Here is a 23,931-nt window from a genome sequence, read left to right on the forward strand (position 1 = left end):
TTATAAATCAAGAGTTCATGAGGGAGGGGGCACAGGGAGGGAGGGGAAAATGAGCTGATACCAAGGGCTCAAGTAGAAAGCAAATGTTTTGAGAATGATGATGGCAACAAATGTACAAATGTGCTTGACCCAATGGATGCATATATTGATTGTAATAAGAGTTGTATGAGTCCCCAGTAAAATGATTTAATTAAAAAAATATTTTTTTCTTTGAGAAAGAGGAAGGATAACGTGTTCTCAGTTTTAGGTTTTTCTCTGGCTTACCCCCCCCCCCCCCCAACTATTACTGGAATGCCAGCAAATAGCAGTTAATAAAACCAATACATAATTACTGAATCCTCTGAAGAGCCAGTCATGCTCAGTGTCACAGCATATTTTTTAACTCATTTGGTTATTGTTTGCAGAAGTTGGCTGTGATTGTCACGTGCTTGTTTCTGATTAGACCCTCACCAGGCCCTCGAAAACGCCAGTCCCCTCAGTGCAGTGACCCGAAGCCACACGGGAACCGTTCAAGTACAGCTGTGAGAGTTCACCGTCCATCGGCCCAGAATCTTCACAGTGACCGAGGCAAGGCCGTGCGTTACCGAGAAAAGAAAGAGCAGAATAAAGGCAGAGAGGAAAAGGTAAATGTTGCTGATTTTCACAAATGAGATAGATATTTGTTAACGCTTAATAAGTATGAAGCCTGGATACATTTCAGTAATTTCCAGACATCAAGCAGTTTGTCAGAGTTAAAGAACTTCTTTGTACCCCAATTACACCAAGATTTTCCCCACTAGCCATTTGGCAACTGCTTTTTATTTTGATGGATTTCAGATTTGCCCAAAAGTTGTAAGAATGATATAAAGAGCGTCCACATGTATATTTTCCCAGTTTTAACAGCTATTACTGTTTGTTTATGCTTTTACCCTTTTGCTTTATCGTTTACTCTATACTTTTTAATTTTTTATGGAATAAGTTCTAGAGACCTTTCCCCGTCTTTTTTTTTTTTAATTACATACTTTTATTTGGGGCTCTTACATCTCATCACAATCTGTACATTCATCCAGTGTGTCAAGCACCTTTGTACATATGCTGCCATCATCACTTTCGAAGCATTGTCCTTCTACTTGCACCCCTGATATCAGCTCCTCATTTTTCCCCCTCCCTCCCCTGCCCACTCACTCTCCCTCATAAACCCTTGGTAAGTTTACATCGTCCTTGTCTCCCTTCACCCACTCTTCTGTTCATCCCGCTGGGAGTGGGTTTATATGTTGATCCTTGTGATCGATTCCCCCTTTCTTCCCCCACCTTCCCCATATCCTCCTGGTATCTCTTTTTTCATTGTTGGCCCTGAGGAGTTTATGTATCCTGAATTCCTTGTGTTTCAGGTTCTTATCTGTCTGGTCTAATCCGATTTGTAAGGTAGAACTAAGGTCATGATAGTGGGGGGAACAAGCACCCAAAAACTAGAGGAAAGTTGTGTGTTTCATCGGTGCTACACTGCACCCTGACTGGCTCATCTCTTCCTTGTGACCCTTCTGTGAGGGGATGTCCAATTGTCTACAGATGGGCTTTGGGTCTCCACTTCAAGCCACCCCTCTCTCCCCCCAATTCAAATTGGGTATGATTTTGTTCTGGGTCTTAGATGCCTGATACCTTATCCCATCGGCACCTCATGATCTCACAGGCTGTCCCCACCTTTTTAATTTTTTGGTGGTGACAACATGTAAATGGCAAAGCATTCACCAAGAGAACAACTTTACGTTTACAGTGTATTGATTAAATTTTTCACTGTATGCCACTTTTATTGCTATCCCCATCCAAAACATTCTAGGACCATTAACATAAACTCAGCTCCTAAAACAAGAGCTCTCTCTTCCCCCTCCTCCCTTATCCCTCCCTGGTGACTTATAAGAATTGTTCCCTCAAAACTAAACTCTGCAATCGAGTCAATGCCAACTCATTGCCACCCTATAGGACAGGGTAGACCTGCCCCTGTGAGTTTCCAAGACTGTTTTCAGGAATAGAAAACCCATCTTTCTCCCGCAGAGAGAGAGGGCTGGTGGTTTCAAACTTTGGACCTTTGAGGTTGCAGCCCAACACGTAACTACTATACCACCAGGGTTCCTTTATAATAATCGTTAGTATCTGTACATTTACCCATTTATGTTGAATTACTTCAGAATGTATTTTCTAAGTACCAGTACATACTTTTAAACAGGGGGTCAGTTCACTGTCCCTCAGACCATTGGAGGGCCAGACTGTAGTATAAAAAAAACCCACTATGAACAAATTCTTATGCACACTGCACATATCTTATTTTGAAGTTAAAAAAACAAAACGAGGCAAAGACACCCAGCGAGCTGGATAAATGTCCTCGGTGGGCCGCACGTGGCCAACAGGCCGTAGTTTGAGGACCCCTGTTTTACATGGACATAATTCTCAAAAGCAGTGAATTTTACATGGATACAGTGCCGTCACCTACAAACCTTAGAAGAATTTCACCAGTTGTCTTAATGATGTCCTTAAAACTGTTAAATATTTTTTCCTCCACCAGTATCCAATGTAGAACCGTGCCCTGATTATTGTTTCTTTAGTCTCTTTAATCTGGCCATCTCCTTTTCAGACCAGCATTTTGGAAGAGCACCAGTCAGCCATGATGTCGACCGTCTCTCATTTGCGGTTTATCTAATGTTCCTTTTGATTAAATTCAGGTTATGCATTTTGGGCAGGAATCCCACCAAAGGGCTGTTTTGTTCTCAGTGTATCATCTAAGGAGAAGGGTACAGGCTAGCTACTTTTGCAAACACTGGAGATAAGGTTGGGTCACTTAGTTAGGTTGTATCTGCCAGGTCTCTCCACAATAAACTGACTTTGTTTTTCCCTTTGTAGTAATTTGTGCAGAGATACTTTGAGACTATGCAAATATCTTGTTTCTTTTCAAATTTCCATTTGTTTTAACATTCAATGATGCTTTTTTCTGTAGAACTCAATTTGGAATCATAGTGTAACTGTTTGTATTCTGTGCCTATACTTATGCCCTGAGAAATGATACTCAGAATCTAAGGTACTGTAAACAAATCAGTTGTCAAGAGATTAAATAAAATTAAATTAATAGGTGCATGTTGTGGCAGGAAAAGATAAAACTTTTCAAAAATAAACATGGTGTTTGAGAGTATGGGCTTGGTCTCAGATAAACGTGTATCTAAGTACCAGCTATTATTTCTGGCTGTGCTACTTAATCAAGTTAATTTCATTTTCTAAGCCTTGTTTCCTCAGATGTAAAATTGCAGTGTTATCTGCCTCATAGACTGTTCTGTGAGGAGCAAATAAGATAACATTCTTTAGTACAAGTGCTCAGTAGACATTAGCTATTTTCCCTAAACATTCCAGGTAACCAGGATTTCAGTGTATTTGCTTGCATTAAGCAGTTTATCATCTCTTTCACTCTCCCACCTCCATTGATTCCTACTCACAGTTACTGAGGACTTGTAAATCTTTAAAATAGCAGTCTCATCTTTCTCTGGTAGACCAACTGGTGGGTTTGAACCATTGACTTTGTGGTTAGCAGCCTAATACTGGTAGATCATCGTTACTGTAGGACTCTGTATTTACTGTGCTTAACAATGTTTACCTTACTCTGATACTTCTTCTTATGCACTCCCCCATCTCCATCATTGTTAGTCAGTCTCCTTCATATTGTATAATGCCTCCTTCTTTCCCCAGATTATTGAAATCTACTTGACTTCCTTTACATTTGGAAGCTCTGTAACTTCCCTCTTTTGACTTTGTATTGTCTTCTTCCAAGTAGATGGTTCTGCTGTCTTGTTTTCAGTCTTGTACCTAGCAGACTTTTACTTCAGGTACCTCTGGGTTGACTTCTGGGTGGTTTTTGTCATGCGTGTTAATCTCAGGTTGTTGTCTGCCATTCTTGGTTTTCTGTCTGAAGAAATCCCTTTAGCACTTCTTGTAAGCTTAGTCTGTGTTTTACAAATTCCTGTAATCTGGAAATGCCTTCATTGTGCTGTGGCATTTGAGGGACAGTTTTGCTGGGTATATGATTCTTGGTTGACTTTTTTCCTTTCAGAATTTGGTGTATGTTAGCCCATTGCATGCTTGGTTTCTGCTGAGCAATCAGAGCTTAGTCTTACTGTCTCCCTTGTAGGCGATTTCTAGTTTTTTCCCTGAGGAACCTTTCTTTGCTTGTCTTTGGTGTTGGACAATGTGAGTATGATTGTGTTGTCTGTTTGTGTCGTCCTCAGTTTACATTGCTGTATTCCTGACACTTAGGGCTGTCTCTCACCCCAGCAGAGAATAGGTATTTGTAAAATATCTGATGAAAAACAACCTCATCAATACTGAGCAGAAAAAAATAACCCTCTTATAAGTGTTTGACCACACCTTCCTTGAATCCTTTGGATTTGTTTTGGATACAGAATATGTACATTATTAGAAACTCATCTAGGCATTTAAAGTAAGCCTTTGAATATCAAAAATATTGGTTACATCTAGACTTTAATAATGACATTAGACAACACCAGTTGACAAAGAAATTACTATACCAAGGGCAAATGATTATTCACCCTCATGCAGAACCTCATACCATTTTTTGGTTCATGAGGCTCTATGACTGTCACAGAAATTTTTTATGGCACATTTGGCCCAAAGGTACACCCAGCCAGCTGCCATCTTTCAGGTTAGGTTTAAACAGTTTCAGTGTTTTATGTCCCAACACCTATTGGACAGTACATAGGTTCTCAACCCTTTGCATGGAGTGGGTATTGTGTTCCCATTCCCCTTCTCTATGGATTGTCCTGTCATCCTGCTTTTCACAGCAACTTCCCCAAACTCACTTTCACCAAATGATTCTACTGAAAGGAGGTAATAATTTTCATGTAGAAACTATGAACAACCTCAGTTACCACTGTGTTCCCTGCAAAAGGGTAAAGCATCTCTCAGTGTTCTGAGTTTGCCATGGTGCCTGCACAGTGCTTCCATGCCGTGGTTAGAAGCCGTGGCCCCGCGCTTGTCGTCAGAGAGCAGGAGGGACTGTTCCTGAGGGTGCACATGCTGTCTTAGAGGATGGTTGAGAAGCACTGATGAGGACAAAACATCTGTGCTCAATGTGGAAATGGAATGAAAAGATAGAGGAATTTTTTGAAATTCAATGGATATTTTGAAGCCCTCTTGCATGCTTCCTAGTGATCACAGTTAACTCAGTATTTTTAAATTTTAGCTAATTTGGATGCCGTATCATTTTTTATTTGTTCATTCTGTTTAGAAAATGTGAAACACTGATAATGATGTAGAATGACTTTAGACTTTGGGTCTAGCCATTTTATTTCTACTATTTACATTTGAAAGGATATCACTTGAGCCCAATGTTGTTTCTGACTTAGAAACAAAATACAATTTTTGAATCAATAAAACCTTTTTTTTCCCTCTCCTGATGTAGAGCAAATCACCTGCTGCAGTTACAGAACCAGAAACACACAAATTTGATAGTACTGGATATGATAAGGACTTAGTAGAAGCTCTGGAGAGAGATATAATTTCTCAGAATCCCAATATTCGATGGTAAGTTAAAGCATAGCAAGGTAATTGTGTGCATGCCGGTGATGCTTTTTGGAACTGAATGTAGAACGGATTGGGTACAATATGAGCAGAGCACCAACGGGAAAACTAGCTTCTCTGTCAACTGTTTGTGTGAAACCTGCTCCACATCCACAGCTGCAAGAAGCTCACAGGAAAGGCATCTTCTCATCACTGTTCTGTTACAGAAGACACACTGTGCATGGGAAAAACTGTAGCTAATGGCAATTTTTTAAAAGATGAGGGTGTTAATATTGATTTCTAATAAGATAGACTTTAAGGCAAAATTCAGCATAAGAGACAAAGAAGAGTATGAGGTAATGATTAAAGGGTCCATTAAATAAGAGCAGTATAGCCATCGCATTATGCACCCATTGAAAATGAAGAAAGAAATGTTCATTTTAGCATACCTTCTCATGGTGAAAAGACAATGATTTTATTTAGATGTATTGCTTACATATATGCTTACCCTCTAAATAATTCTTACTAAAAACAGGTGTTCTCAACTTCATTGATATATCTAACCAAACAATATGTTAATAAGGTATATTTTGTTATTACCTTACATTCTGCTAAAACCTTACTGATTATGATGTATGGTCTGTGGCAATCTTTTTCTGTGTGTGTGTGTGTGTACCTGGGTGGGCACGAAGGCAATTTTTTTCAAAAAAGGTTTTGGCATTTTATATTTATATAATGGACATATTTTCATAATAAAAAGTGCTCCTTTCAAAGTCAAAATGGCACATGTATCGGTAGTAGTATGGATGTCCTAGAGTTTAGAGCACTCTAGTTTTTTAATGTGCTTTTAAAATGAATTTATTGTTTCTAAATTGAGTCATCTGTGGAATGAGCAGTATGAGAGCAGGGCATGATAATACTTGAGAGCCCTTGTAAACCTGTGTTCTCATGAGTGAAGCTGAATGTCATTACTGCCAAGAATTGAGACCCAGATTATGTTCTTTATGTATCCTGGTTGGTAGGGTGGGTCTCTGCCCAGTGTTAGTTCACTCATGCCGGGGAGAAACTTCAGGAGTTCTGGTAATGCATTAGTTCAGTGTTTGCCTGCTAACCAAAAGGTGAGCTGCTCAAACTACCAGCCACTTTAATGGAGAAAAGGCCTGAGCAAACTCCTCCCATGAGCATAGGAACCCTGGGAGGCAGTTCTCCTTTGTTGTGTAGGGGTGCTACAGTGAGTGGCACACCGCAATGACGGTGACATCAAGGAGAGGTGTAGCGTTCTGTCAGCAATGTAGTCAGGAGCTTCCCAGTGTTTCTGCAGAAAACTGCCTCGCGTGAAATAATTATCTAACTGGTTGTATTCTTCTTCAGGGATGATATCGCGGATTTAGTAGAAGCCAAAAAATTGCTTAAGGAAGCCGTGGTGTTACCTATGTGGATGCCAGAATTTTTTAAAGGCATTAGGAGACCATGGAAAGTAAGTTTTTCAGTACTTTCGCATTATCAAACTGTTTATGTATATTAGGGGAGAGGAAGTGGCGGAGGTGTAGAAACATTTTTTAAGTTTGTGCTATGTTAGTCAAAATTGTGTGCTAGGCTGAAAGCTACTGCAAGGTTCTCAGAAAGTACAATATGATGTTTGGAAGTTTGGACACGCAGATTTAGAATGAGCTTGTATTTGCAAATATGAAGTAAGAAAAAAATACTCAATTGTAGGTTTTTTGTTTTTTTTTTAGCAAATCAGGAATATTGGCTGTGGTTCCAATTTTCTTTTTAAAAGGTGGTATGTGGGGAGCGAGGGAACTGATCACAGGTTGGATTTATAGCACTCACCCCCACCCCAAAGGGGGACGAATAATAGAAATGTGAGTGAAGGGAGACAACGGACAGTGTAAAATTTGAAATAGCATAATATATAATAGATCAAGGATTCATGAGGGGGTAGAGATGGGGAAGGGAGGGGGAAAAACAGGAGCTGATACCAAAGGCTCAAGTAGAAAGAAAATGTTTTGGAAATGATGATGGCAACATATGTACAAGTATGCTTGATACAATTGAATTATGGATTGTTATTAAGATCTATATAAGCCCCCAATAAAATGATTAATAAAAAATAAAACCAATGAAAGGCAGTCTCTTTACCTCAAAGACTTGAGAGAAAGGAGACTTTATATTCTCATAAAAGAGTTACAGTCTCAGAGAGGCACAAGGGCAGTTTTGCCCTGTCTTGTAGGGTCCATATGAGTCAAAATCAACTCGGTGGCAGTGAGTGAGTGACCTACCTCAAAGGCTGCAAAATGTATGTGCTCCTAACAGGCTAAGTCTTTCAAAAGGCATGTGCTGATCTGATGAAAGACTACCAATCTGGGATTTGGAAAATAAGAGCTAATGACTAATTCTGTACTAATATTTTTTTAAATCCTTTAAATGCTAAGTGATAGACAAGTACATTAGGCTGGATTCTCGAGAGTAGCAAATCTAGTGATGCTTACATGTGTGTGTATATGTAAAGAGATTTGCATCCAGAAACGGTTCATATGATTGTAGAAATGGGTCAGTCCACCCAGTTCCAGTCCATGAGTCAGATGGAAAGCTAGAGGCTTCCTTCACTAGTGTGGCTGTGGAGGCTGATGAACCAGAGCACAGGATGATGAAACAGGAGACCACACACTGGTGGATATGAAGTTGAATGACTCCAAGGTTGGCAGTTTGCTGATGGGCCCTGGAATCTGCAGACAATGTGGCAGGAGGTCTATGAACCCGATGTAGGACCCAGATCCAGTAGAAGTGACAAGCTTTCTCAGCATCTACTTAAGAAGGAGCAGGCCACATCCCCTAGGATTCTTTTTTTCCAATGTAGTCATGTCAGTACGTGAGGTGTAAATATTTGTTTGTTGAATTTGGTACTTAGTCATGGTATCTTTATGGATTAAAACAATGGCAGATAAATCCTTTCCTTATGCTGTTATGCTTATTCCAACAGGGAGTGCTAATGGTTGGCCCACCTGGCACAGGAAAGACCCTCCTTGCTAAAGCAGTAGCTACTGAATGCAAGACAACGTTCTTCAATGTCTCTTCATCAACTCTTACTTCCAAGTACAGAGGAGAGTCTGAGAAGCTTGTTCGCCTTCTGTTCGAAATGGTGACTGTTTTGAGATAGCTCTAGTGGTTCTTTACCTGTAAGAGGGAGATAGTGAGTTGTCGGTATTCTCCAGTGTGTAGATTAGGCAGGACGGCATTTTGCCTGGCATCTGATTTTGTTCACTAGAAAACGAGCACCTTTCACTGGAGACTCTGTCCTCTGTCCTCTAGGGGTAGCCCCATCTCTGCTGGTGCATGGGCATGCTCAGATTATGCAATCTGTGTGGCTAGTCTGCTGTGGGAATCTGAAATTGCTCCTAATGCTTTTTAAATCAACAGGTTTATATACAGTATGATTGACGAGTATAGTATTCTCACAAAAACACCCCAAGGGGAAGATAAAAAATAATTGTGGAACTTAGATCACCACCAATCTCTTCAATTACCAATTACCTCATTTAATGGTCCAATCTGTAGATTAATTTCCTAAATTTCCTGTTCCATCTTCCACTCCCCACAATCTGAGTACTTGCAGGAAGAGAAACGTAGTTCAACAAGTTCTACTGGAGTGTTTGAGTTGGCTATAACAGATTTTTACATTTTATACTTAGTTAAACTTCACTAATTTGGTCTTGCTTTACTTAAGCAATAGTATAGTTCTCAGAAAGGATGATATGTCCAGGCTGATGAAACACATAAATGTCCTCTAGTTTTTTAATGTTTCCTCCCTTTACTATTATGGTCCTACCTTTACCTCATCTTGTGAGACCTATGTATGTTCATTTGTATAATTAAGATTGTTCAGTGCATGAAATCTTTAAGATCTATAAACTATGATCCCCCCTGAGGGTATGGAAAGGGGGAGGGGGAACTGATAGCAATGATGACTGTATAACTCCAGTTGAGAGGAATGAGTAATAAATTGGTAGGTGAATGGATACATTGGATGGTGTAAGATATGGCAATAAAAAAATAAAATATCGGGTTCCTGGGGGGTAGAGTGGAGGAGGGAGGGGATAAAGGGAAGCTGATAACAGAGTTCAAGAAGAAAGAAAATGTTTTGAAAATGATGGTGGCAGCAATTGTAGTTATGCATGATCCAATTGAACTATGGACTGTTATATCTGTAAGAGGTCCCAATAAAATATTAAGGAAAAGTTAAAAAAAGAAGTAGTATAGCTCTTAGTATTAGAACTGAGTTGTGTATATTATGTAGATAGTGACAAGACTTAATCTTACTGACTAGAACCTTATATGGCCTCGTTAACATTGTATGAAGTCTTCAAAATAAACTACAATTTCAGGTTATCCATCTTTTTGGAAAGGCCACCACCTTTCCCCTTCAACTTATAAAACAGGAGGCCAACTTTACTGTGTTAACCATTGTTGAGTGTACAATTTGGTGGTACTAATTACAGTCACTCAGGACCAACAAGGAGAGTAGAGATACCAGGAAGATTAGGGGAAGGTGGGGGGAGAAAGGGAGAATCAATCATAAGGATCAATCTAGAACCCCCTCTCGGGGATGAATAATGGAAAAGCGGTTGAGGGGAGGCAGAGGACGCTGTAAGATATGAAAATAATCTATAATTTACCAAGGGTTTGTGAGGGAGGACGGGCAAGGGAGGGAGGGAGAAGGAATGGGGAGCTGATAACAGGCTCAAGTGGGAAGAGAATGCTTTGAAAATGATGGTGGCCTATGTGCAAATGTGGTTGGCACATTGGAGGAATGTGTGGATTGTGATGAGATGTAAGAGTCCCCAATAAAAGTATTTAAAAAAAATTACACTCATAATGTGCAACTGATGGGGATTTTATCTCAGCACAAACAAAAACTTGGGTCATATTCACTGACTCTTTACTTAGGGGACAGAAATACACTGGCATTAGTTAAATCAAAAAGAATAGAAATTTAAATGGAATTTTTAGAAGGAAATCTATGTATGATTTTATTTAAGGTAGTAGTTCTCTAATTTTCTCCCCCCTAGAACTTTGGAATCCCTCCCCATACCTGTGACTGATTTTCTTTTTTTTTTTTCCTTTCTGTGAATTATTTTCTACCATACTTATCAAAATGGGTTTTTAATATCCGGAATAATCCTGTAGTCAGTGGCAAAAATCTAGTTATGTGAAATTTGAATGTGTTCATCTGCATGAGAGGCCCCATCTGTGCTGTTCCAGTTGTAGCCTCTAACCCCAGCGTTAGGACAGAGGGAAGGAGGGGGTACACACTGTGACAGGCTCCCCAGCTGTTTTATTAACTGCATAATCTGCAGATCATTTTTTTAACAAAGTGAAAAGCCAGTCTTCCCTCGGTTCTTCCTTTAGGCTCGATTTTATTCTCCAGCCACCATCTTTATTGATGAGATCGATTCCATTTGCAGTCGCAGAGGGACTTCTGAAGAGCACGAAGCAAGCAGAAGGGTGAAAGCCGAGCTGTTGGTTCAGATGGACGGTATGCACGCCTGTGGATGGGACTGAAAGGCCTGGGGTGGCAGGTTGTGCAGAATCTCCAGGGCAGCAAATCAGGCTCTGCCTGAAGTGCCGATACAGGCTGTTCCCAGGTGTTCATGACTCCAAATGACTAGAGGGACCAGCAAGTAGACAGCTGTAGAGTTGGTTCTTGGGGATGGATAGAAATCTGTTTGGTACATTGACAGAAGTGACGCGCCACAACAGGGCCCGTTCACAGGATACTCTGGTATGTAAAGAAGCTTGAAGACTGTATACTATCTTGTGCCAATTAATGATCCATAATGTGAGCTGTATTTTGTATCATCTGACACCCCTCTCCACCATGTCTCTCCTCAACTCTATTTCAGGTGTTGGAGGTGCCTCTGAAAATGATGACCCATCCAAAATGGTGATGGTTTTGGCAGCTACTAATTTCCCCTGGGATATTGATGAGGCTTTAAGACGACGTCTTGAAAAAAGAATCTATATTCCATTACCCTCAGGTATCTTTATTGGCATCGTGTTAGAAAAATGCATGTTTCCCAGAACAAAATCATACCCAGTGTGAATTGGGGGTTGGGGCATGGAGTGGAGGCCCAATGCCCATCTGTAGACAATTGGACAACTCCTCACAGAGGGATACAGGGAAGAAAGGAGCCAGTCGGTGCAGTATAGCACCAGTGAAAAACACAACTTTCCTTTAGCTCTTTGGGACTTCGTTCCCCCCATTATTATGACCTCAATTCTACCTTATAAATCAGATTAGACCAGAACATGCACACTACTACACATAAGAGCCCGCAACACAGGGAATCCAGGATAAATTCCTCGGCTAACAATGCAAGTAGAGATACCAGGAGGATATGGGGAGGATGGGTGAAGAAAGGGGGAATCGATCACAAGGATCAACAAAGGAAAAGTAGGTGAGGGGTGACAGAGGACGATGTTACGATATGAAAATAATATGTAACTTATCAAGGTTTCTTGAGGGAGGGTAGTGAGGGAGGGAGGGGGAAGAAATGGGGAGCTAATAATCAGGGGCTCAAGTGGGAAGAGAATGCGTTGAAAATGATGGCAGCATATGTGCAAATGTGCTTGACACATGGATGAATGTATGGATTGTGATGAGATGTAAGATCCCCCAATAAAAGTATTTTTTAAAAATGCATGTTGACTCTCAAGTATACTTAAACTTTAAAATCTGGTATCGAATGAACATGCCTTTAAGAGACGAACAGTACTGTTCCATACATTGAGTTGTCCCAAGCCATTTGAGTTTGGCTGTGTCTAGAACGAGATGGGTTAACACAGGGACAGCAACCTTTCACTCAGTTGTTAGGTTGCCGCGGTCCTGTGAAGTGTTCACTTCTGTTGTTCAGGGGATGCTAGGAGTTGGAACCAACCTAGAGGCATCTAAGATAACGAGCCCGAATGCCTCCTGAATTTTAAAGGAAAACTCCTCCTCAGAGTCGGCTTTAGAAATAACAGTACATTATGATTATATTGAAGGCTTATAGATTTTGTTTCTACCATTAGCAAAAGGCAGAGAGGAGCTACTCCGGATAAGTCTACGTGAGCTGGAATTGGCTGATGACGTTAACCTTGCAAATATAGCGGAAAACATGGAAGGTTATTCGGGTGCAGACATTACCAATGTGTGCAGGTATGAATTACTTTGGAAGCATGGGGGGGTTTGGGGGGTTAAAAATGAGAGGAAGCTTTTATGATGACATAAAATCCACACTACAGGTTATAGGCACAGAATTGGCTTTCATTTAGCGTTAACAGGTCTGGTAAGACATCTGGTTATTGTACATAGAAGTGCAAAGCCTGCAGGCCATTGGACAGCTACAAGCTCAAGAAATTAGTGTTAGAATAATTTGTGTAAAATAAAAAATGAAGGGTTTGGGATAAAAATATGTATGTTGGTACATTCCTTCATTTGTTATGCAGGAATACAATTGAGAAATATATTGACTTGGCATAATCTTGATTTCAATTTTAAGTACGATCTTGTTTTAGTGTAGCTATTATAAGGTGACAGCAGTTTAAGAACATCTCTAATCCAGCTGGTTCTAGTCAGTTCTGTCCTCATCCAGGTATTGATTCTGATGCTAACTGCTAGCAAGGTACCTGCACTCACTAGTCTCCTATCAAACAGACACGGTGTGTACCACCCCAAGTCAGCGTGTGTGTGTGTGTGTGTGTGTGTGTCTCTCTACGTGGTGTCCCTTTACATACATGACTGCTTTCAGTCAAGAAACGTGATGAAAAAAGGTACATGCATCAAGAGAATTTCTGTCCGTGGATTTTTGATCCCTTTGTAAGGTTTTCCCATATTAAACCCTAGGGATGCATCCTTGATGGCCATGAGAAGGCGTATCGAAGGGTTGACCCCGGAAGAAATCAGAAATCTTTCAAGAGAAGAAATGCACATGCCGACAACCATGGAGGACTTTGAAATCGCTTTAAAAAAGGTTTCTAAATCAGTATCTGCTGCAGACATTGAAAGATATGAGAAATGGATACTTGAATTTGGATCATGTTAAATTCTCATACAAACTGAGAAAACCAGCCTTACATGTTTGAATAATTAAATGTAGTATTTCATTATATCGAGTGCTATATTTTTTTAACTTCCATAAGATTTTTTAAAACCTTATGATTCTGAATAAACAATTTTTTAAGCTATAAATTTGTTTTATTTTAAAACTAAAACCCCAGTCCACCGCCACTAAGTTGATGCCAATCCAAAACACCCTGATTGGACTCCACAGAACTGTTCTTTACTGTTTCTGAGACTTCACATCTTTATGGGAGCAGACAGCTCCATCTTTAGAGTTCTCTTTTCTGGAATGTCTAAGCTTATGCTTAATAATGCATGTAACATGGCCCTGCCATCATCTGGAGGGCTTTTAGCAACCTATGGAATGAGGAAGGCATGGAGAAGTCAAGGAGTACTAGCCGGGTGACTTTAGGATCAAATTGTAAATTGCATGCTATTACCGATTTTTCTAAAATATGTAGTACTCACATTCCACAAGTCTAGTATGACGACTGACTAAAAACAGTCTTTCTCTCTCCTCTCTCAGCCTCATTAAGGGGGGAAGTGATTACATTCTTGGGCAACCCTTTCAATGGTGGGTTGAGACCAAAGTATTTTTTTTAATGAAACAGAAGGTACCCATTTTTTCATACGGAGTAAAGTTAGATACAAGGTCACATTGTGAAATACATGTCACATGGGCACTGGTTACAGAGGACACTGCTGTGGTACACCTGATTCCATAATGCTGCTGGTGAGTGAACGGTTTCAATCGTGGTTTCAGCAGTGAAAGGGAGCTAACATCATCTGTAGGTCGTTCTCGCCTGGGCAAAATTCTTAAGCCATTTCCACCAAAAAATTATTAATTCCCCATCAAAAAATTTACAGTGAGAATATGTTGCTATGACTTTCAAATCCCTTTGTACTCAGCTAAGTAGTCTTGGTGTACAGTATACAATCAAATTATAATACACTTCAGTGATTTTATACTGAATCACAACCCTAATACAAAGGCACATTGTACTGAATAAAAAAATAAGTGTTAAGTTCTTGAATATTTAAATTAGGATTTCATAAAGTGCTTTTCATAGTCATATATTATAGTAATTCAGTGGATATAATTTCCTTTAAAAGGCATCTTGAAAAGTTATTGGCACGTGGCAGTTTGTCTTGCCTCTTTTGGGTAGTTCCAAAGTCTCCTCCCGGTCTCTCTTCTACTTTAATTGTCCCCTACCAATGTCTCATCTGAATAGCCAGCTCTGCTTCAGAACAAGCGAACCTGTCACTTTTTAAGGCAGGTTTAGGAGTTTAGCACTTTGTCTAGTGTAAATTCATTCTTCATGATTTAAAGAAACGTATGTTCAAGTGACAAGCTTGGATCCAAGTAGACTAATTTCAGCGTCCATCATTTAAATACATGTTTTATCTTCAAAGTTTCCTGCTGTTTTCTCAGGACTCTCAGGATATAGGTTGACAGTTGTCACTGGTATAACATTCATTTTATCCAGATGAAGAATTCCCCTGAAATAGAAGATGATTAATTACTAGCAGAATCAGACATTTCCTGGACCTGTACTGTGACAGTACGCTAGGGCTACTTCAAGGTTAGAATTAAATACGTACCTAGCTTCATTTCATTTAATAGTTTTGTATGTTTGTACACAGGCTGATTTCAAAGTTCACTTTAACCAAACTGACAGACAGACAGGCACACAAGAAAGTGGACTGACTACCTGGTACTGTTCGGGAAGGAAGGGGCGGGGCAGAAAAGCAGGGCTCTCATAGCAGACGCTAGGTGCGCACACCTTTCTCATCAAGCTCACCACCAAACTGCAGCCTTGGCCTGAATCTCTCATATTACAGTACCTGAGCAGAGAGCAGATCTCTAGGTTGAAGCCAACCAATTCTCAGAGGTTTTTAGAACATTTAAGGTCACTCACACCATCAATGCTACAGAGACAAATGGCGATGACCCCTACAGAAGACCATCCAGAACAGACTACTGGAGTAAGGTCATATTCTTAGTCAGCAGGTACATTCCTGATGGGATGATGGCCTCGCCATTCGGAAAACAATCAGAACTCTAGCTTAAACGACACATGAACTCTCAAACTCCCTGCCATGACAGGACAGAATAACACTGCCCCAGTGGGTTTCTGAGACGAACTCTTTCCAGGAATAGAGAGCATCAGCTGATGGCTGCAAACTTGACCCAGGTGATGAGCATCCCTGCGCTAACCCACCACGACACCGGGCTCTTAGACACACCAAACCAAAATCCAGACTCATTGTCAAGTCAGTGCTGACTCAGTGTAACTACTGACGAGAGTAGAAAGCTTCGGAGCAGCTGGTGGTTCCGAACTGCTGATCATACAGATCACAGCTCACTGCGTAACCACTACACCACCAGAGCTCCTGTCCTTAGACAAAGTGATGGTAAAAAGTTTTTTTAAAGTAATTTTTAAGATGAGAAAGGCCCACTTGAGCCAAATGAAAACCCTAGCAGTCACTGAAAGAAATTACTTTGCAAATTTAAAACTTGTGTTTACCATGACTTGATCATACTACAAATGATAGTCTGGGATAAACAACAGCTATAATATGCCACACATGAGGGAACTTCAAAAAATATGTGGAAAAATGGAACTGAAAGAAAAGTTAAAGAACAGTATGATCCCATCTGGATAAGAAAGGATGGTCTGTGTGTGTGTACTGAAAATTTCTAGAATGGAAGACATCTGTGATGAGTGGAATAACAGGTGGAGAGAGACTCATCCCTTTCCTTCTTCAGTAGTGTTTTTATTATTTTTTAAGCCATAAGAAGTTACTCATAATAAATTAAAAAATAAATACATTGTTAACACTATCATCATTGGCCACTTTCTTTCAGAAAGAAATATCAAGGGGAATGAGCAGTTTGGGCTTAACTAGATTACATTGTACGGTGTTGAATGAACCAAAGGACTTACTAAGAAACAGACTGAGTTCAAACATTGGTTTTGCCACTTGCTTGTTAGGAAACGCTCACGTCTTCCTGGGCAACCCGGTGATCATGCTTGCCTTGAAGGAGTCAGAGTACAAGCCCGGCACCTACAGGAATACTTACTTGTATTCACAAACCGGGAAAAGCACCTTTAAGATGGTTATGACCACAGCTGCCCCGATAATTCCAACCAAGAAGACATTCAGGAACATGAAAAGGACTGGGAAGACCTGGCTCCAGAAGCCACACAGATCTTCCCGGAGCTGCTCCATCCACTGGCACATGACCTAGAAACGGGAGCTCTGATTAGACAGGCACCTTTCAGCGGAGTTTGGAGGAGAAACCATAAATTCGGTCCTGCTTTTGGGGTGATGGGGACATTCTGCATCTTGAACATGGTGGTCTACATAGTCAACAGGCAGCTAACTACATTTACAATGAGTGGACTTTATTTTTAAATGTCCTTCAATAAAGCTACTTACGATTTTAAAAGTATGTCCTAGCGATGTAGGCCCAGAGATGCTAATATTTTTAAAAAATTTTAATGCTTTTATTGGGGGCTCTTGCAGCTCTTATAACAATCCATACATCAATTGTATCAAGCAGGCTTGTCCATAAGTTGTCATCATTTTCTTTTTTGCCATCATTCTTAAAACATTTTCTTTCTACTGGTATCAGCTCTTTTTTCCCTCCCTCCCACCCTCATGAACCCTTGATAAACTACAAACTATTATTATTTTAATATCTTACACTGTCCACTGTATCCCTTCACCCACGTTTCTGTTGTTCGTCTATCATTGTGATCAGTTCCCTTTCTCCCCCCTACCCTCATGGTATGCATGCTACTCCCATTACTGTACCTGAGGAGTTCATCTCTCCTGGATTCTTACCTATACCGATGTACATGCTCCAGTCTAGCAGAATTTATAAGGTAGAACTGAGGTCATGATAGTGGGCGGAGAGGAAGCATTAAAGAACTAGAGGAAGTTGTGTGTTTCGTCGGTGCTATACTGCACCCTGGCTGACTTTCCCCTCCCTTGTGACCCTTCTGTAAGGGGATGGCCAATTGTCTACAGATGGGCTTTGGGTCTCCACTCCGACTCCCCTCATTCACCTCAATATTTTTGAAATTTACTGACTATATAAAGCATGTGGAAATAACTGCTAATTGAAAAGAGTTTAGTTTGGCTCTCACTGCCATTGAGTGGATTCTGACTCATAGACCCTAAAGGAAAGAACAGGCTGGGAGTTTTGAACAAGGGACCTTGCTGGTCTTCCAACCTCCACCTCATCTGAAATGCTAGCATGACCATAACCACTTACAAAATTCACTACCTGCCTCACCTTATATGAAGATGGCGGCTCTGCACGGAGAGGAGTTTCGGGTAATTTGCCAGGTAAAGCATCTTCATCAACGGTGGTCTCCACAGTCCTGAGGAGATACTGACTGGTGGTCTGCAATGTACCAGCACTTTCTATGAGGAGGAAGAGGAACATTCCTAAAGTGCTGCTCTCTCTCCTACTGGGCCCTCTCCTGCCTGTGCCAGTACCGCTGAGAAGAGAACATGTCTACAAGGTACCCTGGGAGACGGTAAACATCTGATCTTGAATGATTTCAATGCCAGAAGGGCATTCCACGTAGCAGTTTATAACAGTTGTACAAACTCTCAAAGTCTAAAGTTAACTTTAACCACACTGACAGGTACACAGGGAAGTGGACTACCTGGTACTGCCAGAAGGAAGGGACAGACAGAGAAGCAGGGCTCTCACGGCAGATGCTAGGTATGCACACAGGGTGGGCAGAAAGGCCGGGCCCTCGCACCTTTCTAATCGAGCTCACTACCATACTGCGACCTCGACCTGCGTTTCTCTCTCTATTACAGCACGTGAGCAGAGAGCAGATCTCTGGCTTGGAGCCAACCAGTTCTCCGAGGTTTTTATAATCATTTAAAGCCACTCACACAGTCACTGCCACAGGGACAGATGACCATAGCAACACAGAGGACCGTCCAGGCGGGAGCTGCAGGCTCACATGAGGTGGGAGCTACAGGATCGAAGGAGTGTTTTTCCCTCTAATAAAACCTTTACAATCGTCTGATATCGTGTGATAGCTATCCCGAGTAAGACTAGGTGCTACGACAAAATAGCACCACCTAAGCAGCACTGATCACACTGTACTGAGACTCGAAGTCCTTAAGGAGACAGAGGGTAGTACATGCTATAGTTTCAAAAGAGGCTTATTGCCAAATATAGTCACGATGAAGAAAAATACAGAGAAGTTTATAAAAAACCATCAACCAAAGTGATCATTTCCATAGTCCTGTGGCTAGTGGGCTTCACATTACCTTTCCTAGAGAGGTTGGGAAGGGTGAAGAAACGGTCGCTGTCCCGGGAGATAGAGAACAGCATGCTTTCTTCCAATGGCAGCGTGGAGGTGGAATGCCTGAGGACGCCCTGGTCCTTGACTAGAATAGCAATTTCAGTGACATCCTTTTGTTGTGCCTACGAAAGCAAAGATAAGCATTTACTCTGTCATTTCAATAATGGCCAGGTGCAGTAAGAATTTAAAGGTGAATTTTCTTGCCAGAACTCTGCAACTGAAAAATGTTTCCTAGCCAATGGCTCTTCACTTCCCCACACTGTGAGGCATTTCATTCTCAACTCTAATTATTCCTGTCTGCTTTAGCACATATGCTCACAGACGCTTGGAGTGCTGGTAGTGCAGTGGGCAAACACTCCACTGCTAACGGAAGGAAGGGCAGTCTGGTACTCGGTTGCTGACAGTCAGAACCGATGCAACAGCACCGGCCACAGTGTACGTTTCCTCTCAGCACCATTACAGTTAGAGAAACTTGGTCAGGATATGGTGGCAAAGCACTTGCTTCGTTTAATGATGTTCCTAACATTCCCAAGTAATTTAAACATGTATATAAGTGTCTCCAGACTCTAAAGCAATCAAAAAAGATTCTCAAAGATTGGATACCCGCATTAAGGTGCTTGCTTTCTTATCAAGAGGAGCCCTGGTGGCGTAGTGGTTATGAGTTGGGCTGCTAACTGGAAAGACAGAATTTCTAACCCACCAGCCACACCAACGGAGCTAGAGGGGGCTTTCTATTCCCGTCAAGAGTGACCGTCTCTGAAACTCAGAGGCACTTTTACCCTGTCCTATAGTGTCGCTATGAGTCCACATCGACTCGTTTTTGGTATGGTTCCGTATCAAATCAGAAACAATCATGTCACACATGCAGAGCACCTAACACAAATTCAAATCTTTACAGTTGAATATCCAATTAAGAAGCACAGTCTTACTTGTTCTCCGTCGATCTCTACTACCTCTTCTTGAATGACAATTAGCTGCACACTGGAACCAGATGTCATAGGCCACTCATGAACTAAAATCCTTACACTGACAATTCCAAGATAGCTTTTTTCCTCCATATTTTCATTCTTCACTGGAAAAAAAAAGCAGTGACAGCTCTGAACAGAAATTGCCACCATGTCTATTAGCAGTTTGATTTGACTGATGACATTTAAATGGAACAGGACAGTCTTACGACAGTTTTTGGGCTTTTTTCATCCCTGAACTCATCACTGTTTCTGATTTACAGAAACAAAGGTGATTTCACAAATCTGTGCAACTCATTTGCAAAGGGAAAAGTGCTTGATGGTCTCTCGACTTTGGAAGCAACACTACACTGTCAACAGCTTTCGTCCAACTTGTTCAGCTCGTGAGGGAGGAACCGACAGGACACAGCATGAAGGAGAACCCGAGGCAGAGTGGGTCGCCAACTTCAGCCAAGCAAACTCAATCACTCATTCACTCTCAAAATCCACTGAGAGAACGAGCACTGGGGTTTTCTCAATCTGCTCCTCCTTCAGTGAGAGCAGGAGCACAACAGAGGGAAAGCCCTTTAATTTATCCTGTTAATGAATAGTAGGGGAGGGCTGACACAAGCAACTATTAACCTACAGGTCGGTGAGTCAAGTCCACCCAGTGGGGCCTCAGAAGAAAGGCCTGGCGATCTGCTTCCTAAGGCCCTAGCCTTGAAAGCCCTCTGGCTCACGGTTCTGCTTTGCACAGTGGGTTGCCCTCAGTTGGAGTGTACTCCACAGCAATGCTTTGGTGTTTCAGGGGCAGGGCTAGCTTCCACGTGCTCCTCTTGAGGGTCTTGTTGACAGCTGCCGCCCCCATCCCACCCCAGTGGGGACAGTGTAAAGCAGCTGGGGTGGCTTTGCAGCCAATGACAACTCTACTATGGTTCAACGTGATAGGAAAAATGATAAAATGGCACAGTCCAACGAAACCAATGCAAAAGAACGTGTTGTTTCTGTCCCTCAGATGCTGACAATCCGAGGACTATTTGCTCCCCAGGAACCAAGATGCCCACTTTTAATGATAACCGGGCTGTTTCCATGGTGACACCATGCTCTGGGGTGATAGCTCAGCAGCAGCACAAGCTTCATGGAAAACAACACCCGCCCTCATGTTCACTCCAACGTTCCCTGCAGCATAAGCAGCTAGCGCACAGGGCCTCCGAGGGCTCTGAGCCCCTGGGATTCCCTTTCACTGTGTGTCCTCGGCGTCTGGGGATTGGATTCTATCCAACAAACAGTGACAGCTTCTAACTCTCGATTACAAGGAACTATATGTGACCTCCTCCCTGGGGGACGGACAACAGTAAAGTGGGTGAAGGGGGATGTTGGATAGGGCAAGATATGACAAAATAATAATGTATAAATTATCAAGGGCTCATGAGGGAGGGGGGAGGGGGGAGGGAGGGGAAAAATGAGGACCTAATGCCGGGGGCTTAAGTGGAGAGAAAATGTTTTGAGAATAATCAGGGCAATGAATGTACAAATATGCTCTACACAATTGATGTATGTATGGATCGTGTTAAGCGTTGTATGAGCCCCTAATAAAATGATTTAAAAAACCGCAAACAAACAAAAACGCTGACCTCTCACTTGCAAGCTTCTCTCTCTTGCTGGCAGTCTTTCTTGTTGGCTAGATGAAGCCAGAGGCTATGAGCTGCCCTCTACCCGAGAGACCTGTGCAGCGGATCTCCTCCGGGTGAGCACTAAGGTGTCTCCATTCCTGTGAGTAACCACCCAGAGTCAGAGGATCCAATCAACCCAGGCTTGGATTCCTGCACCCCAGCCACTATAAGCTCACAGAGAGTAACGTCCAAAGACGTGACGTTTTTGGCACATGTGTTGTGCTACAAGAGAACGAATTCCACTACCTAAGAAGGCCTTTCTAAAGGAATTAAGGAAAGACCTTGCGTTGTTGTGATCACGCCTCATGTTTTTGAAGGCTCCCGTAATTGGATCAGATGAGCATTTGTCCAGGCTCCCAAAGGAGCACACACTCAGTACAAAACCAGGCAGACCGGAAAGACCAAAAGCCCAGGAGCCAGGCTGCATTCCATATCAAATCCGCAGTGAGCACAATGCCAGGGGAATGATTCAGCCTGTAGGAGCCCTTCTTTACTAGCAGATTCATCAGCCGTAGACCAGCCCTCACACTGAGAACCACTGGTGAGTTTGCACAAAATCTACACACATCCACAGTGAAACCCCGAATCTGATGGGAGGCACCAGAAAGCTTAAAAGATGGCCAGTACTTTCGGGGCCAGCAAGGGGTCACCGTGTTGAGTTCCACATCCAATGTGTTTTTCCTTCGAAGGAGCTTGAGTTAGTTAATTGTGCCAACTTGGCCGATAATCACGTGGGGCTAAATGAAAGGTGGAGGGATAAATGGGTGGTGAGCCTCGCCTTGCTAGTTCTCGGGTCTCTTGTTTTGTGATGGTCGCACCAGAGTGCAGCTGCCTTAGCAGTTCCCTGCTTCTGCTTACAAGATTGACTTCCTACAAAATATCCCCAAGGAGAAGCCACATGGACCTATCCCGATGCAGCCCTGGGTGCTGGAGCAACCGTGTGGAGAGCCCTGCTAGTGCTGAGATGCTTATTCGTTCACTGACTCAGCTTTCCTCCTGCAGTCGGCGTCATTGCCTTTGTTTTGTGAGGTGGAGGACTTTGTGGACTGGTGTTGGGTAAATGGGTTAATGTTGGACTTGTGGGCTTGGGCAGCATTGGGCTGGGATGTTTTCATGATGCACACTTTCTTTACATAAAACTCTCTTATACATGAGTTGCTGTGAATTTGTTTCTCCAAAGTACCCAGACTAATACAGCGCTTGTCAGCCCCAAAGAGGGTGAAAAGCGGAGTCGGAAGTAATGATCCTGAGTAGGAAGCCATTATGGCCAGGCGGAGAAGCTACACACAGGTTTGGGCAGTCGGTGCAGCTGGGGGACACAGGGAAGGCAGTGCCAGGTCTTGGAAAGCAGGCAAGGATCCTATGTAGAGAATCCAACACTCACTCTGCCTGGTTAGTCAGGAAGGCGGGGCTGGGAAAAGGAGTTTAAATGTAATGAAGAGAAATGAAAGTTTTGCAGGTTGGTGATGCTGGGGAGGTTGGGGGTCACAAAGGAGAAGAGGTCCCGAAAAGCACCCCAAGCTTTTACTTGTTGTTGTTGGGTGCCACTGAGTCGCCTCCCCCCATGGTGACCCCACCACCACCGAACCAAACACACTGCACGGTCCTGTGCAGTCCTCACGGTCGTTCCTGGGCCTGAGCCATGGACCCCTCTCCTTGCAGCCTGTCCCCTTTTGCTGCCCTTCCATTTCCCTAGGAAACTATAAAGAGCCCGACCTGAGGAATACAGTGGGTGAGAAACAGACTGGAAGCCCCAGATTAACAAAACCTGTTACAGTAAATACCCTAAGAAAACCTACACAGATCACAGTGAAACTAAAAATCAAAGATAAAGGTAAAAACAACCTTATAAACATCCAGGAGAAAAAGTGATTCCTTATTTTCAAAGGAGCAAGAATAAAACTTGACCTTCAACAGAAATAGCAGAGGCAATGGACGGACTCTAGACGCGAGACAACAAAGAGGTGGTCGATGCTTCCATCCTCAGCAAAGAATCCCTCTACATGAAGGGCACTGCTAAACTTTCCCCACAACACAGCAAAAGGTCATTTAAAACAAATCATATGAAGGCACAGTAGGGTACTTCCAGAGAATCCATTGACAACCAACTTGCAGTATTAGAGGAATTCTTTAGGGAGAAGGAGAGTGACCTCAGAGGAGGGCCCTGATCTACAAGGAGGAATGAAGAGCAATGCACAAGGAAACCATGGGGGGACATACAGGAATGTCGGACTAAACAAGTCACTAGACATGTACACAAATCATTAGGGTAATAACGTCACCTGGGGCTTAACAACATGAAGAGTTAAATTGGCACGACAATAGTAACCCAAAGG

At 42.2% G+C, this 23,931-nt stretch overlaps 2 protein-coding genes across 3 annotated transcripts in view; one reads left to right on the plus strand and one right to left on the minus strand.

Moving 5' to 3' along the window:
• KATNA1 (katanin catalytic subunit A1) overlaps positions 1-13,685 on the plus strand; it is a 25,790-nt gene extending 12,105 nt beyond the window's left edge. For both annotated transcript variants that reach the window (XM_004701952.3, XM_045294716.1), the window contains exons 4-11: positions 443-623; positions 5,438-5,559; positions 6,907-7,012; positions 8,519-8,677; positions 10,945-11,071; positions 11,439-11,573; positions 12,607-12,733; positions 13,421-13,685. In XM_004701952.3, coding sequence (XP_004702009.1) covers positions 443-623; positions 5,438-5,559; positions 6,907-7,012; positions 8,519-8,677; positions 10,945-11,071; positions 11,439-11,573; positions 12,607-12,733; positions 13,421-13,619 — 1,156 coding nt within the window. In that variant the 3' untranslated portion in view covers positions 13,620-13,685. The remainder of the gene's footprint in view (positions 1-442; positions 624-5,437; positions 5,560-6,906; positions 7,013-8,518; positions 8,678-10,944; positions 11,072-11,438; positions 11,574-12,606; positions 12,734-13,420) is intronic.
• GINM1 (glycoprotein integral membrane 1) overlaps positions 13,521-23,931 on the minus strand; it is a 21,844-nt gene continuing 11,433 nt past the window's right edge. The window contains exons 4-8 of the mRNA XM_004701954.2: positions 19,908-20,050; positions 18,944-19,100; positions 17,943-18,073; positions 16,722-16,885; positions 13,521-15,136 (exon numbers count right to left, since the gene is read on the minus strand). Of these exons, the coding sequence (XP_004702011.1) occupies positions 15,025-15,136; positions 16,722-16,885; positions 17,943-18,073; positions 18,944-19,100; positions 19,908-20,050 (707 nt within the window). The 3' untranslated portion in view covers positions 13,521-15,024. The remainder of the gene's footprint in view (positions 15,137-16,721; positions 16,886-17,942; positions 18,074-18,943; positions 19,101-19,907; positions 20,051-23,931) is intronic.

The sequence above is a fragment of the Echinops telfairi genome, unplaced genomic scaffold (genome assembly GCF_000313985.2).
Source record: "Echinops telfairi isolate 266 unplaced genomic scaffold, ASM31398v2 ScPeMD7_3533;HRSCAF=4204_0, whole genome shotgun sequence".
In the NCBI taxonomy this organism is placed as follows: Eukaryota; Metazoa; Chordata; class Mammalia; order Afrosoricida; family Tenrecidae; genus Echinops; species Echinops telfairi.